Here is a 23,965-nt window from a genome sequence, read left to right on the forward strand (position 1 = left end):
CTGCAAAGCCATGGACAATGCAGACGACTCTCCCTGTGGCTCTACGCTTCTTCAGGAGGGAATGCTGCTTGTCAAGACTTTGATGCAATCAACTGGTTCCCTTATATAGGATTTTTTTGGCCAATCTGTATAATCTGATTGATTTTGACTTTGTAAAGTCAAAATGACATGTTTCATGAATTGGCGCTATATATAAATAAAATTTAATTGGTTTTCTTGTTTCTCTCTGCATAAGTGGGTTCTCTCCTGCTTACTCACGCAGTCCAATAGCATGACTGCCCTTTGGTGTTAGTCTAGGTGTGCATGGTTATTTGTCCAGTGTTTCTCTGTTTTGCCCAAAGATAGACTGGCAATCTGTCCAGGGCGTATGCTCCCTCTTGCTCAATGACGATTCAACATAGGCATCAGCCATACTGCATTGATAAGTGGTCAATAAATGGTTGGTTCTGGTTCTGTTAACTCTTTGAACCAGTGTTACTACATGAGATATTAGACATCGGTTCATCATGTTTCTTTCTTTACATTGTTACTATTTCTGTTGTCTTCTTCATCTTGGCTTCAGCTCATATGTTTTGTTCTTTATTCAGATTGCATCGCTGCAGTTTGTCAGACATCAGCTGTGTTTCGTTGGTCTCAGCTCTGAAATCCAACCCCTCCCATTTGACGCAGCTAGACCTGAGCTTCAATGACCTGAGAGATGTTGGAGTGAAGAAGCTCTGCGTTTTTCTCCAGACTCCCCTCTGCAAACTACAGATATTGAGGTCAGACTCTATGTTTTGGTGTTGATATTTCTGATGTGAAAGTTGCAGTTTGACACTAAACTGCAGACATAAGGCTTATAAGGATCTATAGGCTTTAGGGATCTATACTGAGGATTTTCATGGTAAACGTTTTTTTTTTTTTATTGGTTCGGTCCATTTAAAGTTTCTATTTTCTTTGAACCGCCATAAGTTTTTCTCTAACAGCGCTCCCTAAATTGTGCAACAAGTACAGGGAATCAGTGCAAAATGAGCTGCAATCTGTCTTCCCACGTCACAACCTCGGACCTCAGCCGTGCATCAGCCTCTTAATTGACTATATAGACAGAGAATGGAACCTAAGGAGTAACTAGTGTACTATTCCCACCTAAATAGGCTATTTTATTTATTTATGTATTTATTTGTTATATTTATTTTGGTCATTTTACTGGTCACTTTAGTTTATTCGTTGTCAGAATTTAATAGCATCACCCAGGTCTCTTAAGTTATTTTTCTTTAAAAAAAAATCAGTAATGGGTAAAAATGTTGGTTAAATAAGGATTTAATCGAGATTTAGTGTTTGTGTGTTCTTTATTGAAAGTAAGTCATTTAGCAATATCATAAGAGCCAAGTTTTAAATCTGTTTGATAATTATCAAGATGAATCAATATAAAAAAAATTATCGATATGCTTTTTTTCTATATCGTCCAGCCCTATCAGTGACTATAGTCAGATGTTTGCCAGGAGCCAAAAATTAGGCAAAAATAATTACTGTCCTTGATTAGCAAGTAAACAGATGGGTAGTCATTCCATCAGAATTTTATTAATTCTTACTAAAGATCAGATGTGTGTGACAAGTCACTCATCTTCTGTTTCAACTAGACAAGAGAGTCACTGACAGTTGTATTTGCTAGAGGTGAAATGATCCAGTATCTTATCCAGGCCAGCTGACAACACAGTCCCTCCCCTCTACACCTGCCGCCACCACACACACACACACACACACACACACACACACACACACACATACACACACACACACACACAAACCCCCCCCCCCCCCCCACCAAAAAAAGTCAACTTAACTGTATACTTCATGCTGGGAAATCTCTGTATTTTATATTGGGTATTTTCAACTCATCTATTGAATTTAGTGCAGTACTTGATCTTTTCTTCATAAGAGAACAGCAAGCACTGCAGCCAAAATATGGCCTTTTTTTACCTGCTGTATATCAGCCAGTCCCTAACAAATGTTTCCCTTCCATTGCAGGAGGTAGAATATGTTAGATACTTTGGGAATTCTCTGCCCTCTGAATCTCTGAGAAAGGCTTCCTTTTTGCCATTAAACGCACAACATTCACAGATACTTTCGACATTTAAGTTTGATGTATCATGAAACGGTTGACTTATCGGGTTTTGTGATTTTTATTTTATTATTACAATTATATAATAATAATAATAATTTTACGTTTGTTTTTTTTTTTCTTCCTAATCCACCTCATATATCTTTCAATCCTAATGTAATTTTTTCTGTGTTGTGTGCACCTGCCTGTTGCTTTAATCCTATAATTTTCCCATCGTGGGATAAATAAAGGATTAGCTAAGGTTATCTTATCTTAAATAACACTTTTTTATATATGTACAGGGTTCTTTAAAGGTCTTAATTACATTTTCTGTGTGGGCTCCAGTAACATATGATAGATAATATCTACTTTGAAAGTTAACATGAACTGCTGCTGAAGATGACCACTCTGATCTACCTGGATGTATTTTGAAGGACTGAATCGCCTCAGTCAGTGACGTCAGTCTGTGGGTCTGCCGGGGCAATGAGAGAAGTTTTGTCTCCTTTTCTGTTTCTCAACTTTTTCTTGCTCATGGTTTTTCACGTGCATAGATAAATGTGTTGTGTTTCCACTGAATTTAAACAAAACATACAGCTTGATTTAATTTACGGTTTTAAAATAAAGCCAAACGGCGCTTCTTTCCCTGTTCATGTTTTCCCGCTTCTGCGCTCTCTCTCTCTCCGAGCCTGAGCAGCAGCCGGGCATTGTTTGTGTGTTGAGTGAAGAGAAGCTGAGTAGGCGGGTTAGGCTGAGCCTGCATGCTGATTCGCTGGCGCCGCTGAGCCATGTATGAGAGAGGAGGGGGAGCAGCAACGTGCCGTGACACAGACTGCTGCTGCAGTTAGCGGGCGCGTTGACTGACATTGACCATTTTAATGATCGGAGTATCAGTTTTGGGCAGCCCCTCTGTCCTGGGCCTGGGACAACTGACCCGTTTGTCCCCCCCTGTCGGTGGGCGTGATCTTATCAGTGACTCAAAAAGCCAGTCTGAAAGGGAATGAACACAGATGAGCAGGGAATGTAGATTTAAGGGGTAAGGGATGAGTTAAATGCAGAGAAAAAATTCCTCACTGAGGGACTATTGACGGAAATATTAATTTTATTTATACACGTTTACTACAATGCAAACAGCTCCCCCTAGTGTTGCTTATCTAGCACAAGCAGTGCCACACAGCATACAATTGATCATACTTCTGGCATCAAAACCAGCAGTGTTTAGTGGTGACCTCATAAACCAAGTAAAAAGAAAATCCATATTTATGTAACTGATTGAATGAAAGGTTATCGCAGCAGCAGATAAACTGTACTATTTAAATATGTAATCTTGAGAAATGCCTTGATGGGACTTCATGTGGAAATTATGAAGAGGCATGGAATGGGACCCTCGGCTATTGGTGATGGAGCAGGACCCTTGGTGGCCGGCGACGGTGCCTCACTTAGATCCCCTCTATGCGAAGTTCCAAAGCGAGGACTGGAGGCAGGTTGACCCGGACCCAATCCTCAAAGGATTTTGGAGCAAAGGCTGTAGACAGGTTGACCCGGACCCCGTCGTCAAAGGACTCTTGAGCAAAGGTTGGAGGCGGGTCCACCCGGACCCCCTCCTCGCAGGAAACTGGAGCGCCGATGGGAGATGGGTCCATCTGGACCGCCAACTTGCAGGATACTGGAGCACTGACTGGAGAACAAGCAACTGTCGATCCTTCGCAGGCAGGGGTACCAGCAACCATCGCACCCTCGCAGGCTGGAGAAACAAGCGACCATCGCACCCTCACCGGCAGGGACGCCAGCAACCGTCTGACTCGAGGCTAAAGCCAGATCCTCGGCAACAGTAACTGCTGAATCCTCTGGAAGGGCTGGCACAGAGATGTTTTCTCGGGGTCGGATAAGGAAACAGGAGCAGGTAAGAGTGAGAATATCTCATCTCTATCCCTATAGAAAAAAATCCCACAGGTGAGGTTCAGTAATATGAGGAGCTTTGGTTAAAGAAGGAGTGGTCTTCTGAACTTGTCATATATGTGGGGTAAGCTGTGAATCATGGAGGTGGCGACAGAGACGACGGAGAAAAGGAGAGTGTCTAGCCAGACCCACTGGAGAAGGTGCAGCGATGTCAGACCAACCCGCCGGTGCGTCCACGGTGGCGTCTGGTCGACATCCCACTGATTATTGTGAACATAGAGCTCCACTGCAATTTCTCTACTTGTATCCCATAAGTAACACCACCATGCAAACTCTAAAGTGCATCATCAAATTGTTTAATTACCTTGATGTTTTAATAAATAAGTACACAATCTTACATTTATTTTAATTTATCAATTAATATAATCTACATTGTAAATGTTATACCAATCAATTATATCCCTTTAGATTATATTCCTTTGGCAAGGAATATTAAATATTATTTAATGCCCATAATATCCTATTTAAATTACCTGTATACCTGCAAGATGTTTCAACTTTAAACTTATACAAATTACCATTAAATCATCTAAAAAAACATCATATTTTATAATAAATCATTTAATCTATTCATTATTTTAGAAAATCAGAGGACAACACAGATATTATTTTAAAGAACTTATAAACCAAACAACAAATGAATGAAATACAAGCCGCATCAGCCAAGCAATCAACCCCATGGCTAAGCTAATGCTAACTGCATACAGTCCGGGAGCAATCAAGTTTTAACTTAAGCCGGGCATACACTGTACGAGTTTTTCAGTCGTGGTACTTCATCTCAAACTGTGCGACGGAACCGCAGGGTTTAAAAGTTCACCACTCACGATCTGTGTTCTCACACTGTATGGCGCGATGCTCGGACGCGACCGGAGTGCTCACACTGTATGCCTCCGGAAGAGGGGGAGAGTTGGGTACCAAACGCGGGACCATGCGCTTTGGTGGCAGAGGCAGGCGAGCGACGGTGGGTGACACGGACCAAGACCAGGGGGTCGAGCCCAGCTTGGGCGAGGCCCACGGGAGGCACCGGGCGTCGCGGGGAAAGGAGGGGAGAGACGCTCCGGCGGCCGCGCGACATGGCAGAGCGCCTGGCCCGCACCCCCACCGCGAGCGGAAGCATACGGAAACAGACGGCCAGTGCGTCGCACAGACCGGAACGCTCGCCCTCCCCGATTAAGCGGAACAAAATAATTACATGCATAAGGAAAGATGATATAGATGTTGCTATATTACAAGACACATCTTGATGACATAGAACATTTAAAAGTTAAAACAAGGACCATTTGTTCAAGTGCTCTTTACATCAAGAAGCAGGGGAGTAGCAGTGTTGATAAGGAAGAATCTACCTCTTATAGTATCTGACTGCGTTAAGGACCCGAGTGGTCGCTATGTGATAATCAAAGGAACTTTGCAAGGTCAGAATATTGTAATGATGAATGTGTACATTCCACCTGCCTACCCAGTTACTTTTCTAACCAAATTGTTTCTGGACGTAGCTCCAATTCTTTCTAGTTTCACTGTTGTTGTTGCTGGTGATTTTAACTTGATATTAAATCCGCATATAGTATCGTACCCCCCCCCCCTCCCCCCACTCAGGCAAATTCCCTCCACGCTCTGTGTGAGGAGCTTGAGCTAATAGACGCTTGGAGATGCTCCCACCCCTCTGGTAAACAATATAACATTTTTTCTTTACCACATAAATGTCAAACCAGGATTGATTACTTCCTTCTCCCAAAAACCGCCTTACACTCAGTTTTATCATGCAATATAACCAGCATAATTATCTCTGACCACGCAAGAGTAATTTTGGAACTTAATCTTAAAACAGTTTCACATCATTCTCGCCACTGGAGATTCAACACCACTATTCTTAAAGACGAGAAATTAGCCTCCAACTTTTATAGTGAACTTAAAATGTTTTTTGAAATAAATGCTCCATCTGCCAGCAATGCCTCTGTCTTGTGGGAAACATGTAAAGCCTATGCCAGAGGTCTATCTATTTCATACTCTGCAACAAAGAAGGGCCAAAGACAGAAGTGAATTGGCTGATAAAGAAAAAAGCATATATAACCTCTCCATCACCACCACTGTGGCAAGAAATCATGACATTTACAAAAGCTTTAAATTGCTATAATTCTTTTTTAATAAATGTTTGTTTTACCCTTTTCCGGTTCAAGACCATGGTCTTGGATTTGGAGGCACTGATCTTCATCCTGGCCGCTTCGCACTCGGCTGGGAACCGCTCCAGTGAGAGCTGTAGATCCCGCCCTGATGAAGCCAATAGGACCACGTCATCCGCGAATAGCAGAGACGCAATCCTAAGGCCACCAAAACTGATCCCCTCAACACTTTGGCTGCGCCTAGAAATTCTGTCCATAAAAGTTATGAACAGAATCGGTGACAAAGGGCAACCTTGGCAGAGTCCAACTCTCACCAGAAACGAGTCCAACATACTGCCGGCAATGCGGACCAGACTCCGGTCGTACAGAGACCTGACAGCCCTTATTAAAGGGCCCGGTACTCCATACTCCCGGAGTACCCCCACAGGATCCCTCGGGGGACACGATCGAATGCCTTCTTCAGATCCACAAAGCACATGTAGACTGATTGGGCAAACTCCCATGCCCCCTCCAGAATCCTGCTGAGGGTGTAGAGCTGGTCCAGTGTTCCACGGCCAGGACGAAACCACACTGCTCTTCCTGAATCCGAGATTCGACTATCCGATGGACCCTCCTTTCCAGAACCCCCGAATAGACCTTACCAGGGAGGCTTAAGAGTGTGATTCCTCTATATTTGGAACACACCCTCCGGTCCCCCTTTTTAAATAGGGGGACCACCACCCCAGTCTGCCAATCCAGGGGAACTGCCCCTGATGTCCACCCGATGCTGTAGAGCCGTGTTAACCAACACAGCCCCACAACATCCAGAGCCTTAAGGTACTCAGGGCAAATCTCATCCACCCCCAGAGCCTTGCCATCAAGGAGCTTTTTAACAACCTCGGTAACCTCAGCACCAGAGATCGGAGAACCCGACCCAGAGTCCTCAGGCTCCACCTTCGCAATGGAAGGGTAGAAGAGGGTAGAGTGCCTTCTCCGGGTTGGGGAGGATGTGCTGCCCCTAGTGGAGGAGTTCAAGTATCTTGGGGTCTTGTTCACGAATGAGGGGAAGATGGAGCGGGAGATCGACAGACGGAGTGGTGCAGCGTCTGCTGTGAAGCGGGTGCTGTACCGATCCGTTGTGGTGAAGAGAGAGCTGAGCCAAAAGGCGAAGCTCTCGATTTACCGGTCGATCTACGTTCCTACACTCATCTATGGTCACGAACTTTGGGTCGTGACCGAAAGAACGAGATCCCGGATACAAGCGGCTGAAATGAGTTTTCTCCGTAGTGTGTCTGGGCTCTCCCTTAGAGATAGGGTGAGGAGCTCAGTCATCCGGGGAGGACTCAGAGTAGAGCCGCTGCTCCTCATGTCTGAATACTTTAATACTCACATGGGGGTGATGCAGGGCTGCCCTTTATCGCCCCTCTGATTTGTTTTGGCTCTAGAGACACTTGCAGGGGCCATTAGGATGACACCCATGATAGGTGGTTTAGAGACTGGTAAGTTGTGTCACCAAATAACTTTATATGTGGATGATAATCTAATCCTTCTAACTGACCCTGAAACATCTATCCCAGGCCTTTTCAATTTAATTGACTGATTTAGTCGTTTCTCGTGTTATAAGATGAATTGGAAATATGAGGCGATGCCACTTGGCACCCTCTCAACGATACCATCTACTACACCTCTCTTTCCTTTTAAATGGTCTCCCAATGGGTTTGTGTTCTTAAGAATCTTCATCCCCCCATCCTTTGATCAATTATATAAAGCCAACTCTCCCCCCTTATTTTATTAAATTAAAAAGGACCTAGAACGATGGATGTCGCTTCTCATTTCCTGCCTGGGACGCATTGCTCTGGTCAAAATGAATGTGCTTCCTAAGTTATTATATCCTATCCAAATGATTATTTTATGGTTTTCTACAAAGGAAAGGTGTTGAAGGAAATAGATGCTTGGCTTAGTGCTTTCATTTTGAGCAAGCGCAGACCCAGGCTTAAGATGCCTGTGTTACATCTACCAAGCACAAGGGGCGGCCTAGATCTACCTAATATTAAAATTTACCAGCTTTGTGCCCATTTGAGATTTGTACATGAATGGGTCATGGGTAAAATCTCAATTTGGATGGACATTGAGACAGCACTATCACAGATTAAGCAACCTATTATTTTTTAATAATTTTACAGAAATCAAAACCCTCTGTGCAAATCCTGTAACAATCAATAGTCTAAAAGCATGACGGATTCCCCAGCGCCTTGAGAGAAGATCAAATAATCAAAATAATCCTGCTTTCCCCCCAGGCTCCTCAGAACATAAAATCCCATAGTGACCTATTTGTAGATCATAAACTAATGTAATTTGAACAGCTCGCTAACATTTACAAACTCTCCAAACAGGATTTCTATAATTTTTTGGAAATAAGGCATTATATTACTCGCAGCACAAGCCTTATCGACCACCCCAAAACATCTGCTGTTGAGAAAATTCTGTTTAATCAACAAGTGAAAGCATCTATGTGCTTATTTTACCATACACTGAATGGAGTTTCAGCTACTGATGTACGGAGGGTCAAGTGTGTGTTGGAGATGGAGTTGTCAGTATCCCACTGGTCCTCCTCTATGGTTACAATCTGGTCTCTTGCAAATGGGATCATACTAGGCACTATTCAGTTAGCTGTGACAACATCCAGGGAAGGCCGATCATCCACTATTACCATAGAACCCCTAGTCGGTTGAGGCAGATGACTCTTCACACTGAGCCTGGTTCTGCGGGAGGTTTTTCCTTCCTGTTAAAGGAGAGTTTTACTCTCCGCTGTCTCGTCATGCTTGCTTAGTGTGAGGGATTGCTGCATAGCCATGGAAAATTCAGATGACCGTCCCTACGGCTCTACGCTCTTTCATGAGGAGTAAATGCTGCTTGTCATGACTTGAACCAATCTACTGGGTTTCCTTAGATAGAAAACTTTTTATCAAATCTGTATGATCTGACTGAATTGGACCCTGGAAAGAGCCTTGAGATGATGTATCATCAATAAAAAGGAATTGAATTGAATCCCAGTGTGGTACTGATAGGATATGACGTGTAACAGATCCAGTTGTGAAATTTCTTCAATCTTGAATTGCCGTTCTATGATTAAATTTGAATTGAATCACTGAAGAATATACAGTATTAATGAATACATCATGTATGAAGTGACAGCTAAAAATTGGGGTTTTCTGCATAGAAGTGAAACTGTAAATATCTGAATCCATGCACCTGAAGGTGTTTGTGAGAGTGCACTTGTCTATGTAAGGTTTATCCATAAGAAAATGCTAAATAGTGGTTGTGAGGAGCCAAAGACCCCATACCTCCAGAGAACCAAGGCGAATTCCAGGCTAATCAAAATCCCATTTACCCAAAGGGACTCCTAGAGCAAAGGTTCCCAAAAGGGGCCAACACAGGGAAAGCCGCCTCCCCCACCTGAGAGAAGAGGAGAGATGGGCACCAGGAAAATGCCGAAGCCCGGAGACCCACAAGGGACCGATAAAGCAGCCACCAGTAGTGAGCTGGTGCCCATCCGGCCACTCAGCCCCATACTCAGGACAACTAATGCACCAATGGGCCCGGATGGCAGTCAAAGGAGCAGAGCAGTATGGGGGGATTGGCTCCACACGTAGTGGAGACTTGAGATGTCCCAGGTGAGAGGGCAGTTCAAAACAAGCCTGACAAATAGACAGAAAACCAGAAAACCTAACCCCCACCCTGATTCCAGGCCAGACCAGAGATAGGGACAACATGAACCGAACGGGCAAACCAGAGCCTGCACACAAACCCTGAGATTCTACTTTACCCACACACCGCCCTCCATACGTAAGCTCTCCCATATTCCACAGCTCCAGCCAATCACCTAGACCCAGTGTCCACCCAAGCCTGCTTCCATCTGCTCAAATGTCGTGTTATTCCATGTTGCTCTCATACGCATTAAAACTAAGAGGGTCAAAAAGGAGGCTGCCTGGCATAGTCCACCACCCCCCTCCGGATCTTACCCAGAACCCTCAATGTCTAAATGCAAATAGAATAGTGGATGAAGCAACCAGAGTTCAGCCTACACAATCAGCACCCTCCAGATGTCTTACCTCAACCCCCCAATTGATGTCCTATACATATGTGCGTTGTGAGGAGGTTATAAATGAAAGTTTTCAAGATATTTAACAAAATTGGGGTCAAGGGCATCGCCAGATAGGGGGGTTGGGAAATCCTCCCCTCTCCCCAGTGACCACTCCACCTCCCAAGGTGCTACATGTATGGCAGCATGATGGAGCAGGCAGAGAAAGGTGTCTGGGGATAGGGAGGAATGACTGGGGAGCAACATGCCCTCCCACAAAACCAGCTTCCTCGCTGACTCCAATAATTCTCCAAAAACCCACCTGGAGATGGGGGCTCTGCTAGCTGCACCACCATAGTCTGTGGTGCCAGAGATAGATGGCAGAGCCCAAGAGCTAACTGCAAACTGAGACCAACACCAAAACTCCCAAACCCACCTGCCCACAAACCAGACCGTCCCAAAGGAAGAAACAAACTCTGTTCAACAAGCCTACCGAACCATGCAGATCCCTGTTTCCTTAATAGAACCAGCATGAAAACCACCATGAACCAGGACTGACGCGAGTAGCCGGAGACAAGTTGGGATGGGCGGGAGCTGGTGCAGAACCCTCCTAGAGCATCACAAGCAGCCACCGGATGCCAGCCCGAGGCCCTACGTCCCAAGCCCAGTTGGATACCCCAGACCCCTGCAATGGACCCCTAATCACCCAGATCCCCAAGACCAAGGCACCCCCCAAATAAGCCACCACGCCCTACAGGACACATCCCACAGCCTGGAAGGCCGACTTTGTAATTGTGTTTAGATAGTTTTGGAGCTTCAGGTCGGAGACCATTACTACACTCGTATTTCAGGTCTGATCAGTGGTTACTGGTTGAAGCAACGAAAGCTTTGTACTGACTTTTTATCACTTGTCTAAGGTCCAAGACTTGAAAGTGTGTTGGTCTTACTTGGGCTCCTGTATGATAGGGGACTCCCTTATTCAACTTTTATCTTTGTGTTCTGACTTTTTGTCTTCATTGTAAGTACATCTGGCCTAGTGTTCTGTTTAACTTTGACAGCATCTGTCTAACATTAAAATATTCAAGGATCGATGCTTCGATGTTCTGTTTGTGTCTCCACTCTGTTCTCACCAATCTCCATTTGGTTTTCGAGATGGTCATTCACACTCAACCTGGTTCTGCTGGACATCCTGTTACATCCTGTTACATCCTGTTAAAGGGGAGTTGTCCCATACATGCATACTCACTTTGATGACAACTGCAAAGACAATAAAAATGCAGTTGACTGTCCACTGTGATAACACCCTTTTTTCTGGAGGAGTGAATGATGCAGGTTAATGACTTGATGCAATTTGCTAGGTTTACTTAGATTAAAAAAATTTCAACCAATCTAGTTGTATGATTTAAATAGGTTAGCTTTGTTAGATGTCTTGAGATGAGATGTGTTGTGAATTGTCTATTTATAAATAGGATTGAACTAAATGAAATTATGTGTTGGTATTTACAATTTAATCTTCATCATCACATCTTTTATGCTTTATTTAGATTGAAGAGCTGTAAGGTGTCCGAGATCAGCTGTGCTTCTCTGGTCTTGGCTCTGATTTCCAACCCCTCCCATCTGACAGAACTGGACCTGAGTGAGAACCAAGACCTGAAAGATGCTGGAGTTAAGGAGCTCTGTGGTTTTTTACAGATTCCACTCTGCAAACTACAAGGATTGAGGTCAGGAATGTTTTAGTTTAATAATGATTTTTCAGATGTATCGACCTTCATGTTAGCTTCAAGTCTGTTTTTTGTCATATCTATGGTCCAGTAAAGTCTCTTGTTTAAACATTTTGCCATATTTTACAGTTTATCTAATTTGCTAAAGCACCAAACCCTATTGCTGGAACCAAATGTTTTGTTTCCTAAATCCACTAATTAAACGAATCCATCACTCTGATGGCAAAACCACAAGCACTTTGCACCTGTTTAGGCACAACTTATCAACACATTTTTATTGTCATTCACCTGTCTTGCAAGATGGTGAGCACAGTTGTCAAAAGTAAAAGACTGTTGACAGCCACTCTAACCATAAGCTTTGTCAAAAAGGAATGTTTTAAGCTTAGTCTTAAAGTAGACGGGGTGTCTGCCTCATGGACCAAGACTGGGTGTTGGTTCCACAGGAGAGGAGCCTGAGAGCTAAAGGATCTGCCTGTCATTCTACTTTTAGAGACTCTAGGAACCACCAGCAGACCTGCAGTCTGAGAGCGAAGTGCTCTGTTTGGAACGTACAGGGTAATCAGAGCTCTGATATATGATGGAGCTTGATAATTAAGGACTTTATACATAAGTAAGGAGAGCCTAACGTGGAGCATAGGCTCTGCTCTACGTGAAGCCTCAGGAATTGGAACTTAGGTGCCCTCGCCACATAGTCCCCACCATTGAGTAGTGTTTTAATGTTCCGTAAAACAACTGATGTTATTCAAAAGTTTAAAGAGGTAAGAATCACTCTTGACTCACAACTTATTTTTAAACAACAATCAAAAAATACTGTGAATAAAATTAAGATTAACCTGTCCAACCTTAGATTTATTAGAAACAAGTCTACTCTTGAGTCAGCAAAATTGTGTTTTGATACTATGATCATTTCACACTGCAATGTCCTACTGCATAACAAGTTGGGTATCAGCCTGTTTGAAAACATTAAAGCCAATTGAAGTAGTTTATAAATAATCTTTGAAAGATCAACAAGAGCTAATTGTAGAGGTGATTGTGTTCATTTTAGAAAGAGTGCCTCCAGTCAAGCCACTTTTTCGGTTCGTGTTTCTCCCACTTGGAATTCAAAACCAAACTCAGTATGTGAGCCACTGACTCTGACCTCGATCTTTTTCCAAACATCTTACAACTTGGCAATTTGAATAAAAGCACTGTTATTCAAATAGGCAAGACATAACCAAGCAAAAATTTGTATATTTTTATAAAACTAGCAAACTGTTGGGGCATTCAAACAGTGGATTACCATATGATTACAATCACCGATATTTAATTTATGTTTATCTTTCAGTATTTTGTGTATTACAATAGCACTTTACATTGACTGTGCAATCAGTATATCTGCAATTTAATTGCAAATTTAACACTTTACCGCTCTGCCCAGTCCTTCGATATTTAATTATAGCGTGTGTTTCTTTTTTTTACAGTGTTCTGTCTGGCAATGTGGCAATAATAATTGTTGTCTTACTGCCAAAAAGAGACCAACAGATTTTACTTTCACAAGTGGAGCAGTACAGCATTTGCCATAGTGCTCCACTTGATATATGCATGTAAATACTTTTGTATTATCATTCATGCAGGGAGTATTTCAAATTATACTGACGCTACAATGAAAAAGTAGAAGAGGAAAAGAAAAACAAGAAAAAAAGGAGAAAAGGTGAAAAACAGAGGTGATAAAAGGGGGAGAATGATAAAACGTCTTCAGTCTCCTTCATTGACTGCAAAGAGAGATGTAAAAGAACACACAACCAACAGATATAGTATTGCAGATACAATAAAGTAACACCTTGATACCATCGCTAAAGTATATGTAGTATTATTTATTCTGACATGTATAATGTGGTAGCTGAACATTAAAATATGGGATTTGTATATGGAAGTGAATCTCTAAGTACCCGCTGGTGAAGATGTCATCCAGGTCATGGTCATTCCAAAAAAAGTAAAAAACAAAGCAACTGGACTATGTTTTTTTGTAGTTGAAGACGTTTCGCTTCCTCTCCAGCAAGCTTTCTCAATTCAAAAAGTCTGGAGTAATGTGGAGTAACAAGCTTTATACCATTGCCAAACAAAGGCCTTGTAATGGCTTCGATAACATGCAAATTCAACCGAAACAGGTCCACCCATTAGTAATGGGGGGTCGTTAAAGCCATTAAGCCAGCAGATTGGACCGAAACTGGACCACTCCTCTGTAACGAGGAGTCGTTAGGGTTGTTATTGGCTTGTCTCAAAGGAGCAATGTTTTGATCACTTGTATGAGGATGAGAATTGAGGTGATGATTGGCCGGAATTAACCATATTCCCTATTAATAGGGTTAATTCTTCAACTACGAAAAACAAGTCTAGTTGCTTTGTTTTTCACTTTTTTTGGAATTGCTAAGTACCTGGAACCAAGCACCTGTAGTTGTTTGTGAGAGTGCACTTGTGCATGTAAAGTTTGTCCAAAAGAAAAATGCTCAATAGTGATTGTGAAGAGCCAAAGACCTGCCTCCCAGAGCACCCAGGCGGGCACCGGGGGACCCAAAACCCCAGATACGCCCCCCCCCACCAAGGGAAGAGGAGAAACGGCCCCAAGCAAATTCCCTGGCCGGCACAATGCTGAACCCCCCAGGAGCCGCAGGGACGATCCTGTGGGCTCCGCCGGCAGCCAGCTACATTTAAGTGGAACCGACCATGGACCCCAGGGACCTGAGGCCCCAGGGGTGCCCTGCCCCCCGACAGGAGCCCCGACTGAGCCCAGGGGGGCCAGGCCCCGTGAAGCAGCCACCAGGAATGAGCCGGTACCCCCCTGGGCATCAACCCCCAAACACCGAGCACCACCAATGCACCAGTGGGCCAGGGCGCCAGCCAGTAGAGGGGGGCAGGTTGTGGACACATAATGTGGTCCACATCCTGCTTCCGTCCTGCCACAACACACATTATTTGGTTGTGGCATCCTCTGTGGCTCTGTAGGCAACCTGGTCGGGATAAAAGTCAGGAGGGAAGTGTTGTGAGGTGAAGCCAGAGCATTGTACATATACAGATAGGTTTATCATGTCTCAAATGGGGCCAATAATAAAACGAAATACTTCTTTAAATAACATGGTTAGAATGGGTCTAACAGACAAGTTGCAGGTTTAGAAGAAGCCAACATTTTAGATAAATCAGATTTAATGTGTCTAAACAGTCCAAACACGTATCAAGTTCTGAATATACCTTCAATGCTGCCTCGTTTACTGAGGATGAAGTAATCATATTTGGGAGGATGGCAATAATTCTGTTTCTAATAGAATCAATTTTATTTCTAAAGACTCATATAAAGTCATTACTGCTAAGAGCTAAGGGAGAGAGCTATGATTCTGTAAATTTGACAACTGTATTAAAAAGAAACTAAGGACTATCTTTATCCTCCTCAATTAATGATGAAACATTTGCTGCTCTAACTCTGTAAAGGGTCCTTTTATGTAACAGTGGCTAATTTTTCTAGATTAGGTATGATTCCTGTAAATGTGTAGAACATCATTTTCTCTCTGACTACCTAATGTAGTGCTTAAAATGCAGATATGGATTCAACAAAAGTGGAGTGGAAATCTCCATTATCCCACCACAGGAAGCAAAGGTAGTCTTGATCTTCTACTCTGACTCTAAACTGATAAAACATGCGTTTGATGTCACACAACATTGCCACTTAACCTTTTGGGAATCTGCACAGGACTCCTACCAGTGTGTAAGACCAGTGTTTCTCCAAGTGTACCATGGCTCTTTTTTGAGCCAAGGTACACTTTTTTTCATTGAAAAAAATCAGCAGGCACAGCACCAAGCAAAAATGTTAAACAAATTATACTCTCTAGCCGCCTATATTAATTATATAGTTATTCTTATCAAAGTGTCTTTAATAAGAATCAAATAAACAGATAAGGGGGGGGGGGGGTTCGTGGCCGAGTGGTTAGAGCAGCGCGCTTGCACTCAGAGAAGGATGCAAGTACTCTGTTCGATCCCCAGTGCCTGCACTCTGGGTCCCTGAGCAAGACCCTTAACTCCCGATCACTCCCCAGGCACCGCACAGTGGCAGCCCACCGCTCCCCAAGGGGATGGGTTAAGATGCAGAAGGGAATTTCTCCATTGTAAGATCAAAAAAGTTCAATTATTATTATTAAACACAAAAAATTATTTTTATCATATTTTAAATTTCTTATTTCAAATTGAACTTAACATATCCACTTAAAAATACTCCTGGACCAGTGCCACAACAATGTGGTTTTAAATTTAAAGAGGTTGTAAAAGACTAAGATGTTTTACGAACTTTAATGGTCTCCAAAACATTCGTAGGGTTAGTTTTTAAACAGTTTTTAAAGAATGACATTGGGTAGTTTTATTCTGGGGTGCATGACCTAGTGCTGTGGCAGCTCACAGAGCCTGTGCTCAGGGGTGGGGATAGCAATATACTGTGTAATATACTGTCTATAAATGGCTTGGATTTCCCAAAGCACTTTTTAAACTTGGTTTATACTCACCACATTGAGCTGGGCGTTATGGTACATTGAGCAAAAATGAAGCAATCACGCTATCCCCACCCCTGAGCACAGGCTCTGTGAGCTGCCACAGCACTAGGTCATAAACCCCAGAATTTTTGTAACTTTGCACAGCCAGTGCGCGCAAGCCTCTTTCAGTATGGGGGGATTCCATGTAGCACTTCACCGAACATGTTTTTGGCAAATACTGCTAGTACTTCTATGTCAAGTTAAAACCTCTACATCACTTTTATTTGCTCACACCCAGTCTGTCCTGACTAGCGCAGCATGCTAACACACAAGTATCAGCCTTTTTTAATGACCTTCACTATTGTCAGTCATTCACACATTCAAAGCCTCACAGTGGTGAGCTACATTGTAGCCACAGCTGCCCTGGGCCAGAGTGACAAAAGCGAGGCTTTACTGTATCACGTTTGTGCTAAATATCATTGTACAAAATGTAAATAATTTAATGGCAATAAAATTTGAACTCTGAAATATATGCATGTCTCTTAGTTCTTAGGTAGCAGGACCCCTACTCTAACATAAAATGTGCTATACAGCTCATTAAAACATACCATTTTTATATTTTTCATGTGATCAGGCTAAATCACTTGTATAGAAAGTAATCTAAAAGAAATCATTGCTGTAATTTGATTTTATTTGGAAGCCATGTAAGTTGTTGGACAGGTGTAAATTGGTGTAGCCTCAGTGTGCATGCGTGATGTTGCTCACTGAAATCCAGTGAATGTTCAGACACATTAAAACTTAGAGGGAACATTGGACACAGCACAGTACCAGGTTCTGGTTCAGGATATTTCAGCTCTTACAGTCGGTTTTATATTCAATTTCATCAGTGGAATCATGTTTTTATGAATGTGGAATGAGTAAAATAGGTAATTTATTTTCATTAATGTAAATATGTTGATATTTCCTCCAACATTCTTCCTTACTTGTTTGTTATCTGTGTACGCTGACTAAGTTTATTGGCTGAAGTGAGCAGATCTATATTGAATCAGCAGTATGTTGCTAATATTACTAATGAGAGTTCTTTAACTGGTGCTGTTAGACTATTTTAATCTGCATCCTGTTGGCTTCAGCTCACATATTTTATTGTTTATTCAGATTGAGGGACTGCAGTTTGTCAGACATCAGCTGTTCTTCTCTGGCGTCAGCTCTGATATCCAACCCTTCCCATCTGAGAGATCTGGACCTGAGCTTGAATGAAGACCTCAAAGATGCTGGAGTGAAGGAGCTCTGTGGTTTTCTCCAGACTCCCCTCTGCAAACTACAGAGATTGAGGTTAGACTCCATGTTTTAGTGCTGATATTTGTGACGTGAAAGTTGTGTTGACACTAAACTGCAGAGATCTGGCTGATATTCTACTGATCCACACTGAGGATCTTCATGGTAAAGTCTGCTTTCTTCTCATAAGTGTGGACAATAAAACTGCTCTACATGAACAAAACACAAGAAAGAAAACATACAAAGAACATTTCAGTGGAGCAGTAGGTCAAGATCAGTGGGACTACAAACTTAATCTAATGAAGTTTTAGTGAACTACAACAGTTTAAATTGAACATTAAATTGAACATTAAAATATGAAGGCAACTCTAAATAAACAAGGTTTTCACCTTGATTTAAAGGAATTCAGGGTTCAAACACTTTTACAGTTTTCTGGGAGTTTGTTCCAGGTAAGTGAAGCTCAAAAACGAAATGGTGTTTCTCCATGTTTGGTTCTGGTTCTAGATATGCAGAGAAGGCTGCAGCCAGAAGACCTTAGTGGTCTGGGGGATGATACACTGAAAAATGTTTATTATATTTTGGTGCTAAAACATTCAGTGATTTTAAGACAAACAGACATATTTTAAAATCTATTCTTTGAGATAAAGGTAACCAGCTCGCCGCCGACAGGGGGGGACAATCGGGTCAGTTGTCCCAGGCCCAGGACAGAGGGAGGGCCCAACATTGTTACTCTGTCTCACCACTAAAATGGTCACTGTCAGTCAGCGCGCGCTGACCGACACTCTGCTGCTCCCCCTCCCCTCTCCTACATGGCTCAGCGGCTCCAGCCAATCAGCACGCAGGCTCAGCTTGGCCCGCCCACTCTGCTCTCACACAAACTCAACACAAACAATCGCGCTGCTGAGAGAGACCGCAGCAGCGGGAAAACATGAATAGGGAAAGTAGCGCTGTTTGGCTTTATTTTAATAACATAAATGAAATCAAGCTGTATGTTTTGTAAAAAGCCGGGTAATTTCAGTGGAGACACAACAAATTTATCTAAGCACGTGAAAAAACATGAGCAAGAAAACGTCGAGGAACAAACGGAGAGAGGAGACGAATCCTCTCTCATTGCCCCGACAGACCCACAGACTGACGTCACTGACTGAGCCGTTTCAGTCCTCCAGAGAACATCCAGGTAGATAAGAGCAGCACTTCATGTTAACTTTCAAAGTAGATATTATCTATCATATGTTACTGGAGCCCACACAATTAAGACCTTGAAAGAACCCAGCACATATATCCTATTAAAAAGTGTTATTTAAGATGAGATAACATTAGCTAATCCTTTATTTATCCCACGACGGGGAAAATTATAAGATTAAAGCAACAGGCAGGTGCACACAACACAGACAAAATTACATAAGGATTGAAAGATATAAGAGGTGGATTAGGGAAAAAACACTGAACATAACATTATTATTATTATTATTTAATTGTAATAATAAAATACAAATCACAAAACCCAAAAGGTCAACAGTTTCAAGATACATCAAGCTTAGGGACTGGCTAATATACAGCAGGTCAAAAAAGGCCATATTTTGGCTGCAGTGCTGTTCTCTTATGAAGAAAAGATCAACTAGTGCACTAAATTCAATAGATGGGTTGAAAATATCCAGTATAAAATGTGTGTGTGTGTGTGTGTGTGTGTGTGTGTGTGTGTGTGTGTGTGTGTGTGTGTGTGTGTGTGTGTGTGTGTGTGTGTGTGTGTGTGTGAGTGTGCGTGTGTGTGTGTGTGTGAGTGTGTGTGTGTGTGTGTGTGTGTGTGTGTGTGGTGGCGGCGGCAGGTGTAGAGGGGGGGCCCAAAAAGACTGCGTTGTCCCGGGCTCTAGCTAAACTGTCACCTGGCCTGGTAACCAGTACGAGGAGATTATATCTGGGGTGATGTGATCTACTTTCTTACTCTTAGTGAGGATGCAAGCAGCAGCATTCTGGATTAGCATCAGCTGGCTGATTGACATTTTAGGCAGGCAATCAATTTAAATAAAGATAAATGGATAAATTGTTTTTTCCAGATCATGTATTAGTCCTTTGGTCCTGGAAATGTTCTAGGTAATACAAAAGCAACTTTTGCAATTGTCTTTAGATGCTTTTGAAGGTTCAGGTCTAAGTCCATCAATATACCCACAGTTCGGGCCTGATCAGTGGTTACTAGCTGAAGACAGACAGAGAGACCTTTTTGCCTCAGTATGTAAATTTACATCAGAAACTACAGGGATCATATGCAGGCTTCCCCAAGAGTACATCTTGGATCCACTGCTATTCAATTTCTGTGTGCTCCCTCTAGCTTAGATTAAAAAAAAACACATCAATTACCATTACTATACTGACAACACACAACTCTATATCAAAATGTCACCAGGTAACTATGAACCCACTCAAGTGCTGAGTAAATGTTAAGAAGAAACCAATATATCGATGTGGCAAAAAAAATCAACAGTTTAATAAAAACATTGAAGTAACAGCTTTTGGACCAAGGTTGTTGGTGCATGTTTTTGTTGCAACCTTTGAACGCGCTGGTGGACACCAATGGAAGCTGTCAGGCTAAAGAAGGAGTCCTATTGGGCTTTCTTGGCCTATGGGATTCTAGAAGCAGCTGATAGATACTGGCAATCCAAGTGGCAGGCGGCTTGGTTGATCCCTGAGGTAAAAACCCAGGTGTGGGAACAGTTTGGAGAGACCATGGAGAAAGACTTCCGTACGGCTTCGAGGCGATTGTGGTCCACCAACCGGCATCTCAGAAGGATACTAGTGGCCCAAATTAGTAATCTCAGTAGCATGTATGGGCTCTCCCTTAGAGATAGGGTGAGTAGCTCAGTCATCCGAGGAGGACTCTCAGTAGAGCCTCTGCTACTCCACGTCGATCAGAACCAGTTGAAGTGGCTCGAGCATCCCGAATGCCTCCCTGGTGAAGTATCCCACCGAGAGAAGACCCAGAGGAAGACCCACGACACACAGGAGGGACTATGTTTTCGGCTGACCTGGGAATACCTTAGGATTCCCCCTGAGGAACTGGTCTAAGTAGCTGGGGAAAAGGGAAGTCTGGGCCTCCCTACTGAAGTTGCTGCCCCGGATAAGCAGAAGAAGATGGATGGATGGTTTTTGGAACAATGGGTGAGCGATCAAGAGTTAGCACACAGCTTTAGTTGCCTATGGGTAGGATTTAAACCAGTCAAGTGCTGCAGCAGAAAGGCTGACCTAGCTTTGTATGCGCTCCAACAGAATTTAGTGAGCCACAGAATCGAATCCTGCACTGAGGTCCAATAATACTAGGACTTTGGTTATTCCACTGTCAGAATTTATATGATTATCACTGAACACCTTCAAAAGAGCAGTCTCTCACTACCGTGGTGAGACTGGTTATAGTTAAGAAGGTATTTAACTCTTGACACAGAACCTTTTTAATTATCTTAAATAGAGGGGAGGTTTGACAATTTGACAAACAGTGATTTGGTAATTTTTCTATTTTCTGAAGAATTTCTGAAGGGACATGTTTATTGTTTGAGTCAAGTTATAGCAGGCAAAAAAAAGACAATTGTGTGAACATCAAGGCAGCAGAATGAGGAACTTAGTTGGTGTAGATTTTCTTTTAAGCTTTTGTAGTATATTTGGTGGAATTGGAAAATATTTCCAAAATTAGCTATAGTTGGAAACAATTTGTGTACTTAACTTGATAAAATAGTACATGTTGTCCCTCTAATCCTTTGGATTTTCTCAGTAAAGTCAGCAAATTTGTTGCAGACTCTGGTGGAATGGAGTTCAGATACAGTTCAAGGTAGTGCAACAGTCACGAAAGGGTTTGTTAACCTGTCGACTGCAAATAAGGCACATGCATGTATTTTTTTGCTAATATCAAAAAATATTTCCTTGAACTTTTCAGTTGAAAGTTATATCTGCGAAGTATATCTTTATTGATGTCATAGTGAACCTGGAGTCTAGTCTTTTACCACTTGTGTTCAGCTTTTCAACACTCTCCTTTTTCACTTCTAACTTGTGGAGGACTTCTCCAGGATAATTTTTTTTCTTCCCACAAAAAGTCATTGATGTCTGAAACTTTAGACTGGAACTTAAGTATTCTCTTAAAAGCATGAGCAGAGTCAAGCAAATGTAATGAGAGAAATTTCCTATCTATTTTGCGTTACTGAGAAATTGATAGGAAAAGAGACTAAGAGCGAGTAAAGGGGGGTTGTGGCCGAGTGGTTAGAGCAGCGCGCTTGCAGTCAGAGAAGGTTGCAAGTACCCGGTTCGATTCCCGGTCCTGGCACTCTGGGTCCCTGAGCAAGACCCTTAACCCAAGAATGCTCCCCGGGCGCCGCACATGGCAGCCCACTGCTCCCAAAGGGTGATGGGTTAAAAGCAGAGAACAAATTTCATTGTAATGTATGTTTCAATGACAATAAAGATGATATTACTATTACTAAAGGAATTTTCAAATTTGAGTAATATGAGCCTTTCTGTTGATGTGATTCAGTAATTTAGTAGCATAATTTTTAACCTGAAATAGAAGAAACAATACATTTTCTGTTTGAACAACAACATTAACTGTTAAAGTTGTCTAAATGAAAAGATACAAACACATTTATAATTCACTCAAGATTACCCTTTGAGACAATTGTTCTTTGTTAGAAATGTTCCTCAAATGGTAGAAACAGTTTCTTGTTGCTGCTTTGAATGATTCTCCAATGGCATTACTTCATCAAATATAATGGCGAGACATCTACGGCTTGATTTAGCAAACAAGCTCAGATTACCCAAACACTGATTATCCTTGGAATGGCATCGTCAAGGGTAATCACCAACATCTTGGTTTTATCCACATTGAACTGCAGGGAGTTTGCTTCGAGACAATATTTTTTTTCACAAGGTAGTTTAATTCCTGGAACTCAGAAGCCTTAAATGAGCAGTGCAGCTGAATATCATCAGAAAACGAATGAAAGGAAACATGTGTACATCCCTGGATTATATTTCATGATTGAAGAACATAGAACAAAAACAAAATGGGGCCCAAAACTGGGCCCTGGGGCACTCTACATATGAGATCTTTAGAGTCAGACATAATCTCGTTTGCCGAGACACTATAGCTCCTGCCTGAAAACTAGGTAGAGAACTAAGCTAAGACAGGAGTTGACATACCAACCAAATCACACAGTCTAGCGAACAAGATTTCATGATCAGCAGTGTCAAATGCTGGGGGGCAATCAACAAAACTAGAACATTGCATTTCTCAGAGTCTGTTAATATCATAATGTCACTCGACACTTAAAGCGAGGCAATTTCACTAGAGTGATGCATGCAGGAACCAAAATAAAAAGTGTCCAATTCTGCAGTTCTGTAAATTGGTTGCTAATTGTTCAGAGACTACCTTCTATACAAGAGAAGTCCGGTCAAAATCAGATTTCAAACTGCTGAAAGTACTTTAATTATAAAATTATTACATACTGCTTTTTTAATTAAGAGTAATTTTCATTTGAAGGTAATTTTAAGGACACAGCCATCTTGGTGAAGAACAGTACTGCCACCTCCCAGTTTGTGACATCAGGTTGCGGTATCGGCTGTAGAGCAAGTCCCAATGCCCTATCTGTCCCCTTGTAAATAAATATCCGTTTTCATGCCAAAATATTTTTAAACCTCTTTAACAAAGATAGACATGGTATTAAGCATTTAAATTTAAATTGATACTAATTTTACATTTTAGAGACATAAAAAGACAACAAATAAGCATTAAAGTAAGGTTTATAGGTTGGGTTCTGCAATGTTGTAAGATAAGTATAAAACTCATCCAATCTCTGCTCAAAATGTTGATCTGAACTGTCTAATCTACTTTCAGCAGTTATCATCAGTTATTGCAACCGTAAACTGCAGAAAATACAGCCAGATCGTCTCCTTCTTTTTTTTTTTTTTTTTTTTTTTTTTTTTTTTTTTTTTTTTTTTTTTTTTTTTTTTTTTTTTTTCCCAGTGTCCTGTCTAGCACTATGGCAATAGGAATTGATATCTCAATGCCAGATGGAGCTCGACAGATTTTGCTTTTACAAGTGGAGCAAACAGCTTTCGCCATAGTGCTCCACTTGATTTATGCTTGTAAATAGCTTTATTATGATTCCTGCAAGGAGAATTTCAAATTATATGGACATGACAATGGGAGAGTAAAGGAAGAACAAAAAGTGAAAGAAAAGAAAAAAAAAGAGTAGAGGTGAAAGAAAGAGGAGATAAAAGGAAGAGAATGATAA

General features: G+C 42.0%; 2 protein-coding genes across 2 annotated transcripts in view; both read left to right on the forward strand.

Moving 5' to 3' along the window:
• Nucleotides 1-23,965, forward strand: part of LOC105923771 — a gene marked incomplete at its 3' end in the record, with an annotated part of 780,934 nt that overhangs the window by 134,759 nt on the left and 622,210 nt on the right. The window lies entirely within an intron of this gene.
• LOC118561496 (NLR family CARD domain-containing protein 3-like) overlaps nt 1-23,965 on the forward strand; it is a 115,228-nt gene that overhangs the window by 76,435 nt on the left and 14,828 nt on the right. Inside the window, exon 5 of the mRNA XM_036133633.1 lies at nt 11,758-11,934. Within this exon, the coding sequence (XP_035989526.1) occupies nt 11,758-11,934 (177 nt within the window). The remainder of the gene's footprint in view (nt 1-11,757; nt 11,935-23,965) is intronic.

This window comes from Fundulus heteroclitus, unplaced genomic scaffold, assembly GCF_011125445.2.
Source record: "Fundulus heteroclitus isolate FHET01 unplaced genomic scaffold, MU-UCD_Fhet_4.1 scaffold_65, whole genome shotgun sequence".
NCBI lineage: Eukaryota > Metazoa > Chordata > Actinopteri > Cyprinodontiformes > Fundulidae > Fundulus > Fundulus heteroclitus.